Source organism: Balaenoptera musculus, chromosome 20, assembly GCF_009873245.2.
Source record: "Balaenoptera musculus isolate JJ_BM4_2016_0621 chromosome 20, mBalMus1.pri.v3, whole genome shotgun sequence".
In the NCBI taxonomy this organism is placed as follows: Eukaryota; Metazoa; Chordata; class Mammalia; order Artiodactyla; family Balaenopteridae; genus Balaenoptera; species Balaenoptera musculus.
Window position 1 is genome coordinate 46,573,108 of NC_045804.1, and position 13,087 is coordinate 46,586,194.

General features: G+C 52.8%; 1 protein-coding gene across 5 annotated transcripts; it reads left to right on the top strand.

The window, feature by feature from the left end:
* The first annotated feature begins 81 nt into the window (after positions 1-81).
* SERPINF2 (serpin family F member 2) lies at positions 82-7,225 on the top strand. 5 transcript variants are annotated; one of them, XM_036838307.1, is made up of 10 exons: positions 82-180; positions 1,334-1,400; positions 1,544-1,582; positions 1,703-1,765; positions 2,045-2,246; positions 2,703-2,846; positions 2,993-3,196; positions 3,638-3,780; positions 5,275-5,479; positions 6,106-7,225. In XM_036838307.1, the coding sequence occupies exons 2-10, from the start codon at positions 1,338-1,340 to the stop codon at positions 6,516-6,518; spliced, it is 1,476 nt and encodes a 491-aa protein (XP_036694202.1). In that variant the 5' UTR covers positions 82-180; positions 1,334-1,337; the 3' UTR covers positions 6,519-7,225. The 5 variants fall into 5 exon arrangements, with proteins under 5 accessions (XP_036694202.1, XP_036694203.1, XP_036694204.1 ...); XM_036838308.1 differs by lacking the exon at positions 82-180 and adding an exon at positions 198-717; XM_036838309.1 differs by lacking the exon at positions 82-180 and adding an exon at positions 728-880.
* The last annotated feature ends 5,862 nt before the right edge of the window (positions 7,226-13,087 follow it).

Genomic DNA, 13,087 nt, shown 5'->3' on the forward strand with positions numbered 1-13,087 from the left:
CCGGATGTGCAGGTCAATATTTACCAGAAGAGAAAGCAATTGGAACAGGGGTTGGCTGAGAGCAAAGGTCCTGGTGGGAGGGGAGGGCTCAGCTGGGCTGGCTGGAACCCGGGCAGAGCGTGGGGAGCACCCAAGTGGGGCCAGAGGGACATCGTGTGCAGCAGCGAGGAGCCTGCCGAGGTAAGATGGGTGGCTTGGCCTGGAGCTGCCCACCTTGCCGAGGGGGTCTGGGCTGAGTTTATGCAGGAGGCCTGTCCCTTCCCCGCCTCCTGGGGTGATGAGGAGCCACGGTGAAGGTTCTGGGGGGAGTCCCTCTGGGAAGTGAAAGACTGGAAGCGTTTTCTTGGCAGGAAGATTCAAAAGCCCAGGTTGGAGATCAGGGCCCTGGCCAAGGGTCCTCGTGTGGGATGGGGATGGGGCCAGGGGTGATAGAAGGATGCTTGAGATGGGGGCAGGGTGGGTGTGTGTGAGACCTGCTCCGAGGCCGGACCAAGACCTGCCCATCCCCACCCGCCAGCCTGGCTTCCCGGAGCCAGCCTGGGGCAGAGAGGGGGCCAGGTCCTGTGTTTTCCGTAAGTCCAAAGGTGGCTCTGGCCAGAGTCATTCATTGGGCTCTGCTGTTGGGTCAACAAGGCCAGTCTCTGGCCCAGCCCACCACCCCTGCTGAGACCACAGTCCTGTCCACCCTTGTGGGCGAGAGCAGACCAGCCAGAAAAGGTGGGCCGATGGACAGCCGGTTGGATAGGAGCTCCGGGGTGGGAGCCCCAGTACGGAGGAGGCTTCAGGGCAGGCCTCCCAGAAGAGGGCCCTTGGGCTAGACTGACAACAGCCATTGCTGAGTGCCAGGCCGTGTTGTCAGGGCTCACGAAGACTGACTTAGGTTGGTCCCTGCAATACACACGGGTACAGGTAGGGACTTTTGCCACCATTTTACAAGATGAGGCAAAGCCCAGAGGGGTTAAGGGAGATGTCCTACGTCCTCTGCCAAGAGGCACAGCCTGGATTCAAACCCAGGTCTGACTCACAACACCAGGTCTTGAAGAATGGGGACTTTTTTTTTGTTTGGGTAATATTTTCCTCCTATGAACAAGAACATTTTCAGTGCATGAAAAGTGAACAACCAGAAAACACAAAGGGGAAAAAGCAATTCAGGGAGGAGTTCAAGCAATTCACCGCTCAGAGTGCTGTGCTTTGGGCGTGTGTGCTGCCGCTGTCGCTGTCCCCTCCTTGGTGATGGCTCAGGACTTTGGCTGCCCGTGAGCGTGAGGGTGGGATTCCATGGCGGGGCGGGTGTGGGCGCCAGGAAGGAACGGAGGCTTCCCATCCCGCACAGGAACATGGCGCTGCTCTGGGGGCTCCTGGTGCTCAGCTTGTCCTGCCTGCGAAGCCCCTGCTCAGCGGTGAGCCTGGGCCGTGGTCTGGGTGGGGCGGGGAGGTGGCTGCGGGAGAGGCCAGGGGTCTCGGGGAAAGAGGAGGGGGGCAGGGTCGAGGGAGGTCTTGGCTTTAGGGGTTCCCTCGCCTCTCCTCGTCCCTTTCTCAACAGTTCTCTCCTGTGAGCACCATGGAGCCCTTGGGCCTGCAGGTACTGGGGAGAGAGAGGCACGGCAGGGAGGAAGGCCCCAGGGGGCCTCGCCTGTGGCTGGTGCAGGGTGGGGAGACCTGCGGGAAGGGTTGCTCTCCATCTGCTTCCTCCTTTCTTCAGCTGATGAGCGGGCAGACCCAGCAGAAGCTACCCCTACTTTCCCTCCTCAAGTTGGGCAACCAGGTACAACCAGGTGGGGCTGGGGAAGAGTGGGCGGGGCCTGAGGGAGGAGGGCCATCAGCAGGGGCAAGGAAATGGGGGGAGGGTGGCAGTGAGGCTGAGGCCTGAAGGGAGAGGGTGGGAGGGACCAGAGGAAGGGACCTAGTCCCCTGAATGCCATTGCGCATGTCTGGACTGGGACAAGGCCCTGCTGTCCCCAGCACAGGGGCTTTGAAGGAGATCTTCAACACAGAACCTGGAGCTGACCCCTTGACCCCACTGACCCCTAATCTGTCCCTGCAGGAGCCTGGTGGCCAGACTGCCCCAAAGAAGGCCCCAGGAGACTGCAAGGGGTTCCCAAACCCGGAGCAGACCCGCAGGCTGGCCCAGGCCATGATGGCCTTCACCACAGACCTCTTCTCCCTGGTGGCCCAAAGCTCCACCAGGCCCAACCTGATCCTGTCGCCTCTGAGTGTGGCCCTGGCACTGTCTCACCTGGCACTAGGTACTGTGGGAGCACCTGTCCAGACCAGCAGAGCTGGGAGGCCAGTAGGAACTCATTACCTACCCCAGAGTTTACGAGCAGGTGCTTCCTCCATCAGGGTCACTTGGATGTTTGGTAAAAATGCAGACTCCAGTCTCTGTGAATGAGAATCCCAGGGATTGGGCCCAGGATGTGCTTCTGGTGATTTTTGTGCAAGAATATGATAGGTACAATGTCTCCGTTGGACTGGAGGGTCTCACTGTGGGACCTTCCCCAGAGAGGGAAGGCAATAGGATGAGGTTGCCCAGATTGGCAGCAGCAGAGATGAAAGTAAACTTGGGAGTCCTGTCCCTCAGACCAGTTCAGGATATGGGAGGAGAAAGTGCGGTCTCGTGGGCACGTTCACTGTAGGTATTCAAGAGGGTTGGGAGAGGGCAGTGGGGGCGGGAAGGACCACAGCTGCTGTGTCCCCTCCAGGTGCTCAGAACCAAACGCTGCAGAGGCTGCAGCAGGTGCTGCACGTGGACTCAGGGCCCTGCCTCCCCCACCTGCTCAGCCGCCTCTGCCAGGACCTGGGCCCTGGGGCTTTCCGATTGGCTGCCAGAATGTACCTGCAGAAAGGTAGGTGCTGGTGGCAGACACTCCCTAGGCTGTGCCCTGGGGTGGACAGGGGTGAGGGAGACGGGTGTGGGCTCAGGCAGCCAGTTGGAGCACAGGTGGTTGTGGGGCCCAAGTCCGGGCAACAGCCTGTGGGCCCTTCTGTGTAGGATTTCCCATCAAAGAGGACTTCGTGGAACAATCAGAACAGCTCTTTGGTGCAAAGCCCATGAGCCTGACGGGAAGGAAGAGGGATGACCTGGCAAACATCAACCAATGGGTGAAGGAGGCCACAGAGGGGAAGATTGAGGATTTCCTCTCAGATCTGCCAGATGACACAGTGTTGCTTCTCCTCAATGCCATCCACTTCCAGGGTGCGCTCCTCCCCTTCTCGGGTCCCTGCCCGCAGACCCTACCCCTGCCCCGTAGGCACGCTTTTTTCTGAGGGTCCCTCTTCCTCCCCAGGCCTGGGCCGGGAGGGTAGGAGACAGGTAATGGTGTGGCAGGGCGGAGGCCCAGGAACTGGATGGGGCTGTTGTGGAGAGAGTTCCCTAGGAGGAAACCGAGTCTTAAAAGACCTAGGGGAGGTTCCTGAGAACATGGCAGGGCAGGGGAGAACGCAAGCCCAGGTTCTGCAATCGCTCCAGGGAACAGACCTCAGATTACCTGGGTATCACCTGGCACAGCACCCCCTGGCACCTCAGCCTCCACCTTTCATCCCTTAAATGGGTTCTGGGTGGGATGGGGAAGAGACTGGTGGGGTAGAATCTACCTTGGTCCCAGTCTATATGGCCCCTGCCCTCTGCTGGATTCAGGCTTCTGGAGGAGGAAGTTCGATCCGGATCTCACGCAGAGAGACACTTTCCACCTGGACGAGCAGTTCACGGTGCCGGTGGACATGATGCAAGCCCACACGTACCCGCTGCGCTGGTTTCTGCTGGAGCAGCCTGAGATCCAGGTCACCCTTGACTCCCCAGCCTGGGCTTGGGTGCTGGGAGGTGGAGAAGGGAGTGGGCACCTGTGGAACAGGCACAGGGGTCAGGGGTGTGCCCCACCTTCCTTGCAGTCACGTCGCTGGGGCAGGTGGCTCTGAAAGGTCTCGCTGTGCCCCCATCCGGGGAAACTGAGGCTCCAGGCACTGCGGGTTTAGTGGAGCACAAGGAAACCAGATCCCTGTTCTGCGGAGGGAAGACACACAGTGCACGAACAAACATAAATCAACAGGATAATTTCAGATAGTGGGGGGAAAGGTATTTTAGCTAGAGTGGTCAGGGAGCCTTCTTTGAGGAAGGGATACTGAGTTGAGTCCCAGGTGATCTTTGGTTATGGGGGTTTATTACAAGGACCCATGGGTCGTGGGGCAGCACAGGGCCTCAGCACCCTGAAGCCTGGGAGATGCGACCTGAGCTCTCACACGGTGCTCCTTGGAAGGGAGGATCTGATTGGGATGGATTTGTCAGCATCCTGATGGAACATTCTGATTAGAGAGAGTGCTATGTCAAGCTATCTCAGGTGCAGCCTCCCTTGCTTCCAGCCTAAACATGGTCCCCTTGGCCTAAGCAGCTGATCCCTGGGCCAGTCGGCTGTGGCTGAGACGGCAGTGTTGGTTAGTTTCACAAGGCCGCTTCTGAGAGGGGCTGTGGGTGAGGCAGGCCCTTGGAGCAGTGTCCCAGCTTCTCTCCGGTTCCCCCTGACACGTGGTCCATCTCGTTCACCTCCCCACCAGTTCTATCCTGCTTCTCCTTCCCGCCAGGCTGTGTCCTGCCCACACCTCCTTCACCATTCCGTCTCCATCCTTGGCCCTCCTTGGTCTTCTTCTTGTCTCGCCCGCCCTCTGCGGGCTGGCCCGGGTAGCCAGACACTGGCACTCCCCTCCCGCCGCAGGGGTCCTGCCCCCTGGGTGCTCTGCCTGGAGCCCGAGGAGTCACATCCACCAGGGCCCATGGAGCCCAGTGATTTTCACACTTCTTTAGCTGCGGAAACTCTGTTCACATGAGATCTTACCCCAAATCACAGTATAAATACACAGCCCGGCAAAGTCACTGTTGGAGGAGAGAGGAGTGGATAGGGTACCGCCCTTGGCAGCGGCTCCTCCGCTAGGACAACCTGGTCCATTGTACGCATGGAAGTGAGAGGCGGACACAGGGGGTTCCTCACCCTGAGTCACGGGCTAGCTGGTAGCAGAGGAGGAGAGAGAAAACTACCAGTTACTGAGTGAGTGCCACCTATGTGCAGACACTCGGCCAGAAGCTTTAAAAGCTCATCTCTTTCCGTCACATGTCAGCCTGCAGTGTGTGCAGGTAGGTTACTCCACAGGTGAGGAAGTGGAGGCACAGGGAGACCCCACATACACCTGTGAAGGGTGGACTGTCTCATGAGCGATGCTGGCCCGGTCCCCCCCTCGGCCTGGGTGCTTCCTGGTCCTCATGCTGTCTCCTTGCCTTGCCTGCAGGTGGCTCGTTTCCCCTTTAAGAACAACATGAGCTTTGTGGTCATCATGCCCACCCATTTTGAGTGGAACGTGTCCCAGGTGCTGGCTAACCTGAGCTGGGGCATCCTGCACCAGCCCTTGCTGCGGGAGAGGCCCACCAAGGTCCAGCTGCCTAAGCTGCATCTGAAACACCAAATGGACCTGGTGGCCATCCTCAGCCAGCTGGGTAAGGAGGCCGGGCATGCGACAGCTCCCGGCTCAGGCTTGAGGGGGTGGGTAAGGAGGAAGCCCCAGCCGGCAGGTCTGAGTCAGAGCTAGACTTGTGTCCTGGCCTTTTCTGGGGCTTAGGGAGGTGAGAGGGTTTGATACGCACCCTCGGACTCTCTGTCCTGGGCAGGGGGTGGGGCAACGGAATGAGGACCTGCTCTGCCCAAGACTGAGCATCGCAAAGAATCCTGGGTGGAGAGCCAGGGGTGGCAGGTGAGCCTCGCTGGCTCTCCTGCAAGAGGCACGAGGAGCCCACCAGGTACAAAGAGCTCAGTCTCACGGGGTCGGCAGAGGAGGAATCAGGTACTTACAATTCAGCGTAAGTGATAAGACAGAGGGCTTCTCTCTAGTCCACCCAGGGAAATATCGAAAAGGCATCTGTCTGGACTTCGGGGCAGGGGCTCAGGGAAGGCTTCCCGGAGGAAGGAACCTTTAAGCTGATACATGAAGGTTAAATAGGAGTTAACCGGCAGTCTGTGGGTTCAAGGCGTTCCCTGGCCGGGATGCCAGACACCCTCCCAGGCAGGTCCATGCAGCGTATGGGGCAGAAGGCAGCTCTGACCAGCCATCTCCTGGCCTGGGCAGGCCTGCAGGAGCTGTTCCAGGCCCCGGACCTGCGTGGGATCTCAGACCAGAGCCTGGTGGTGTCCAGCGTGCAGCACCAGTCCACACTGGAGCTCAGAGAGGCCGGCGTGGAGGCGGCCGCGACAACCAGCACGGCCATGTCCCGCATGTCCCTCTCCTCCTTCAGCGTGAACCGCCCCTTCCTCTTCTTCATCCTCGAGGACAGCACGAGCCTGCCCCTCTTTGTGGGCAGCGTGAGGAACCCCAATCCCGGCGCGCAGCCGGAGCCCAAGGAGCAGCAGGATTCCCCTGACAACAGGGACTTTTTGCAGCACCAGAAGGTCTTCCCCCGCGGAGACAAGCCCTTTGGCCCTGACTTAAAACTTGTGCCCCCCTCGGAGGAGGATTACCCCCAGCCTAGCAGCCCCAAGTGAGGGGCTGTGGCCGCCAGCATCCCGAGTCCCTGCTTGGACCAGCCTCTCAACTCATGTGACTCTTTCCAAACAGCTTTGCGGGATTGCGGGCGGGGGCCTGGGGGGCAGTCTGGGAGAGGGGAGGAGGGGAGCCATTCTCTCCTCTCCTCTTGGGGAGTTTGGGGTGGGGTGGTGCTGGGAGGAGGGCAGGCATCAGGGAACCATGGGCCTTGATCCCGCATCATTTCTTCCAAAGGGGCTCAGAGGGTGTCCTTGTCTGGGGCTTGGGCGGAAGGGCAGCTGTGGGTTCATTTTTGTCAGGAAGGTAGGTAGGTTATTCCCGAAGTTGGCTGGGTCGCCTCCACGCCTGTTTACCAGAGAGGGAGGGACAGGGAGAAGTGGACACCCTGGCTGGGGAGACGGGGTGGCCCGGGGGTGCCGAGCACTGTCGTGGGGTTAAACACGTGGGTGGAGGTCGAGCACCCTGTGCGACTGCCTCTGCCCTGAGCTGCCCAACAGCCTCCAGCCCCGCCTGTCGCCTCAGTCTCCCCGCTGGTCCTCGGAGGTGCCAACACTGCCAGGACTCCCCTTCTTTCCTCTCCCCTCTGTCCCCTCTGCCTGGTGTCTCAGTGGCTGAGGGGACGGGGGGCATTAGCTCCCGAAGGCTCTTTTGTAAAGTTTTTGTAGTGATTTTTATGCCACCTGAATAAAGAATGAATGGGCCTGTCTGCTTTGATGTCGCTGTTTGGGGCGTGGGTGGGAGCAGGGGCGCTGGAGGAGGGCGGGAGGAGGCCACAGGCTGGGCCCCGAGGAGCAGCAGCCCTCTCTGTGCCACGTTTGGCCTCTGGCCACTCGCCAGCCCTTCTGAACCGTGCCGTCCCTCTGACTTCACCAGCCCTGTCCAGGGCCACCCCCTTGCCAGCCTGGATCTGCTCTCAGCCTGTTCCTCTCTACGGACCTCAGGCAGCCGGCAACAAAAGCGACTCAGAATAGCACCAGCCTCCCGGTTTGGGAGAAGAACTGGCAATTAGGGAGCTTGAGGAGTTTCTAATTACATGCCAGCCCTTCTGCCTGGAGCTGGCGCCCGCCAGACGGGGGCGGGCAGGCTGCCGGGAGCACCGGCTCCAGCTGGAGGCTGTCAGCGCCTGAGGATATGGGGGAAGCAATTGGGGGCACCTTGGCACAGGGCTGGGGGCAGCATGGGTGTCCACGTGGGTGGGCCCTTGTCTGTGAGCGCAGGGCGTCCACGTGGCAGCAGCCACCTGCGGCCCTGTAGCGCGGTGGTTAAGAGCAAGTCCCTAGGATGGGATCTCGCTTCTTACAAACCAGCGGTGTGTGGAGATGGGAAATAAATCAACAGTGAAATACATGGTATGTCAGAGGGTGGTGAGAGCTCTGGTGAGAAATAAAGCAAGGAAGGCCTCCCTGAGGAGGTGACTTTTGGAGCAGAGACTAGAAGGAGGCAAGGGTGGGTACTACGGGGACATCCCGGGGAAGAGTGTCCTGGGCAGAGGAGTGGGAGCTGCTCAAAAGGTTCAGGGTGAGCAGGAGATCCGTGGGGCTGGAGTGGAGGGGGTGAGGGGGGAGATGTAGGAAGGAATCAGAGAGAAACTGAGGACAGACCACTGAGGGATTTAGGGCCACTGTAAAGACTGTTGTTGTTATCTTAGGAGAGGTGAGAGATAACTGGAAAGTTAAATCAGCAAGCCCACCAGCTTAATTTTACCTCCTGAGTTTTTCTCAGCTCTCTCTTCCTCTCCATTTGGGCTCTAGCCACGGTTTGGATCTAGTCATCACTCCCGAGGGTCACTGCTGTTGCCTCCCGGGTTCTCCCTGCTGCCGGTCTGGCTGCCTTAACTGCATTCTCTGCCCTGTAAATACTAGTCAAGTGCTTTCTGTGTGCCCAGAAGCTCCCCAGGCTCTGGGGCTGCAGCAGTGAAAAAGCCAACAAGACCTCTGCCCCCCAGAGCCTAAATCTGGTGGTAGAGTGGTCTAGACAATAAACAAGTTAAAATTTTGGGTTGAAGTATAGTATGCCAAGTACACAAGTCATAACTGTACCTAAGCATAATGAATTTGTTTCACGAACCAAGTACCCCTGTGAAACCAGTACTCAGATCAATAAACAGTACTCACTCTCCTGGCTTCTGATAACAGACTAGTTTTTTCTGGTTTTGAACTTTATGTAAAGGAGTCGTGCAGTCTGTTCTCCCTCGTGCCTGGCTTCTTTCATTCAACCTCCTGTTTGTGAGATTCATCTGTGTCGTTGGGGATGGCAATTATTCATTCACTGTGGAAGGCTTTTTTAAAATTTATTTATTTGGTTGCACGGGGTCTTAGTTGCGGCAGGCAGGCTCCTTAGTTGTGGCAGGTGCACTCTTAGTTGCGGCATGCATGTGGGATCTAGTTCCTTGACCAGGGATCGAACCCTGGCCCCCTGCATTGGGAGCATGAAGTCTTAACCACTGTGCCACCAGGGAAGTCCCTGTGGAAGGCTTTAATTGAGGGGCACCATGGTCTGAGGTAAGCTCTGGAAGGCTCATTTGGCTTCTGTGAGGAGAACAGACTTAGAGGCAAAATGCAGGAGGAGGGAGGCTGGTTAGCAGGCAAGAGACATGGGTGGCTTGGCCCAGGCTGCTGGCTCTGGAAATGCAGGAAAGTGGTCAGACTTCAGGTATATTTTGCAGGTAGATGTTATAGAATTTGTGCACAGACTGTATGGCAGATGAGGGAGAGGAAAGAGTCAAGGATGGTGGGGCTCATCATTCAAATCCCTGGATTTTTGTGTTGAGAAAAATGGGTTTTACTGAGATGGGAATCAGAGTGAGGGACAGATTTTAGGATTGATTGGAGATTTCCATTTTGAACATGACTGAAATGCCACACTAATATAGGGTGACCATATGTCCCAGTCTTCCCTGGGACGGTTCGAGTTATGTCTGTGGTTCCAGCTTAATTCACAGCACCCGCTTTTGTGCTTAGAAGTGTTTGGATGATGAATTGTATGTTCCTCTTACATGCTGGGCATCCATGTGGCTATGTCAAATTGGGCTGGAAGTGTATATTTGGGAGCTCACAGATGCATTGAAAGTTATGGAACTGGCAGAAATCACCTAAGAGGAGATGCAGATGGAGAGAGAAGAAAAGGGCTGCCAGAATCAAGCCAGCAAGGAAGATGGAAAAGATGGGGCTTTTGAGGTGCGAGAAAAATGAGAGGGTATGGAGAGTCAGGGTTTCCAGGAGGGACAGTTTGCTGTCTGCTGGCGAGGGCAGAGATGTCCATTTGGTGGTCAACGCAGACGTCACCCGTGAACTTGGCGACAGCAATTTCAAAGGAGAACTGGGCACAGAAGCAAGTTGGAGAGTGAGGAAGGAAAGGCGCTAAGAGTAAATAGCTCTTTCCCGCATGTCTGGGAGGGAGGACGGTAGCTTTAGGGGATGCGGCAATACAGAAAGAGTCTTTAAAGAAGGGAGTAGCAGATGCTGTTTAAAGGCTGTGGAATGGTCCTTCAGAGAAGGATTACATTGATTAGGCAGGAGAGGGGGTACCTGCAGGGGCCTAGTCCTTGAAGAGCACCAGGGCAGGCCCTGTCCTTTGGCAGGTGTGGGACACACTGCTTTCACGCTACTTGGAAGAAAGAGAAATCTTCTTTCTTTATAAGTTATTATGAATAATTAGGACATACAAAAGGGTATAATAAATCGTATAAGGCCACTGTCCAGCTTAAAAAATATTCTCAGGATAATGATAGTCCTACATTCCCTTCCTCAATCCTTCCCCTGCCCCCAAAACCATCATTTGTTTTTTATTATTTTCATGCATTTCTTTTACTTTCACCACATGAGTTTTAATCCCTGAGTGGTGTATATTAATAGTATCATTCTGTGTGTGTTTAAACCTTCCACAAATGTATCAACCTGCAACTTGGCATCCCTCCATATTGTGAGATGAATCTGTGTTGATGTAAGTGGCTTCCCTTTAGTATTTCTCAAAGCTGTAGGCTTTTTTTTTTTTTTTTTCACCCTTTATCTAATATCCCGTTGCTGGACATTGAGGGAGCTTCCTTTTTTTTTTTTTTCTTGGCCACTACACAGTGCTGCTGTAACATTCTTGCTACATCCTTGTGCACGTGTGCAGAGTCTTTTCGGCTCACATGTTTAGGAGTGGAATTGCTGAGTTGTGGGTTTGGGTTTTCCATCTTTCACTGCCAGGGCTGCCACATAAGGTTATGCACAACCTTGCCATTTGTTGCCAGATTGTTCTTCAAAGGGGTTGTATCAATTTATGTTCTCATAAGGAGGGCCTAAGAGATCCTGGCCGTCTGTCCACATGCTCACCAATACTTGGTATTGTCAGATGTTTCAATTTTGCCCATCTGATGAGTGTGAAATACACTTATCAAAGTATTTAATCTGCATTCCCCTGATTACGGGTGAAAAACATCTTTTCATAAATTTATTGGCCACTCAGGAGTCTTCATCTGTGAATTACCTGGGCCTATTTTTCTGTTGCATTGTTTTTTTCTTTCTTTTTTTAAAAAAAGTTGATTTGTAGTTCTTTCTATATTACAGTTAGTAATCTTTGTCAGTTATTTGTGTTACAAATATTTTCTCTTAGTGTGAGGCTTGTCTTTTCATTTTGTTTTATGGTATCTGTTCATGAAAACAAGTTTTTGATTTTAGTGCCAAATTTATCAATCTTTTATAATTTGTGCTTTTTTTGGTGTCTTTCTAAAAAAGCTTTCCGACTGAGAGATCACAGAGAAATCCATCTATACATTTTTCTAAAATATTTACATTTTTTCCTGTTGTGTATCTGTGTTTGCATTTGTTTTTTAAGCCATTAAAATTATCTCTGAAAGGATACATATGAAAGAGATTAACATCAGCTGTCTCCAGGGAGTGGAATCAGGTGACTGGAGATCAGAGTGAAAAGGAGTCATTCATTGTATATCTTTAGTTGCTTTTGAGTTTTGAACCATATTAAAAAAATACCTATTCAAAAAAAAAGTGAATAATTTAAATAAAAAGTCATTAAAAGGTTCTGCAGGGAACCCTCCTACACTGTTGGTGGTAATGTAAACTGGTACAGCTACTATGGAGAACAGTATGGAGGTTCCTTAAAAAACTAAAAATAGAGCTACTGTATGATCCAACAACCTCACTCCTGGGCATATATCCAGAGAAAACCATAATTTGAACAGATACATACACCCCAATATTCATTGCAGCACTATTTACAATAGCCAGGACATGGAAGCAACCTAAATGTCTATTGACAGAGGAATGGATAAAGAAGATGTGGTACATATATGCAATGGAATATTACTCAGACATAAAAAAGAATGAAATAATGCCATTTGCAGCAAACTGGATGGACCTAGCGATTGTCATACTGAGTGAAGTAAGTCAGACAAAGACAAATATCATATGATATCGCTTATATGTGGAATCTATAAAAAGGGGTATAAATGAACTTATTTACAGAACAGAAATAGAGTCACAGATGTAGAAAACAATCTTATGGTTACCAGGGGGGAAAGGGGGCGAGGGATAAATTGGGAGATTGGGATTGACATATACACACTACCATATATAAAATAGATAACAAATAAGGACCTACTGTATAGCACAGGGAACTCTATTCGGTACTCTGTAATGACCTATATGGGAAAAGAATCTAAAAAAGAGTGGATGTATGTATATGTATAACTGATTTACTTTGCTGTACAGCAGAAACTAACACAACATTGTAAATCAACTATACTCCAATAAAAAAAAATTTAAAAATGTTAAAAAAAAGGTTCTGCAAAAACAGAAATTGTTTTTCAGAAGCATTTAAACCTCTAATGCACCTACAGTTAATCTTTGTGCATGGTGAGAGACAGGGATCCAGTTTTAAATTGTCCACAGGATAGTCACGCCTTCCCACCTTTCTATGCTTAGCTCATTCTTATTCAAGACTCAGCTTAGATTCATATATTCCAGCTGTGCTGCCATGATACCCTATAGAGCAGTGCTGTCCAGTAGAATTACAATGCAAACCGCATATGTAATTTAAGATTTCCTAGCAGCCACGTTAAAAAAGAAATAGGTGAAATTAATTTTAACAATATACTTATTTAACCTAATATATGTAATCAGGGTCAAAATTATTGAGATAGTTCACATTCTTTTTCATACTAAATATTCAAAATCTAGTGTGTACTTTATACTTATAGCAGATCACAACTCAGACTGGCCACATTTCAATTGCTCTATGGCCACATGTGGTTAGTGGCTATCATATTGGACGGCATGGCTGTAGAGACCGCTATCACAGAATGTGCCGAATTATACTGGAAGGATCTGTCCTCACATCATCCTCTGTTATTAGCCAGTGAGCTTCTGAAGGGTGGGCACTGAGTCTTAGTCATCTATGTACTCCTTCTCTGTGTACCTAGTGAGTGCTTTGAGTAGAGGTCCTCAATTTTTGGTTGAATGGATTGAACTCTGGGGACTTCCCTGGTGGTCCAGTGGCTAAGACTCCGAGCTCCCAATGTAGGGGGCCTGGGTTCGATCCTTGGTCAGGGAACTAGATCCCACATACC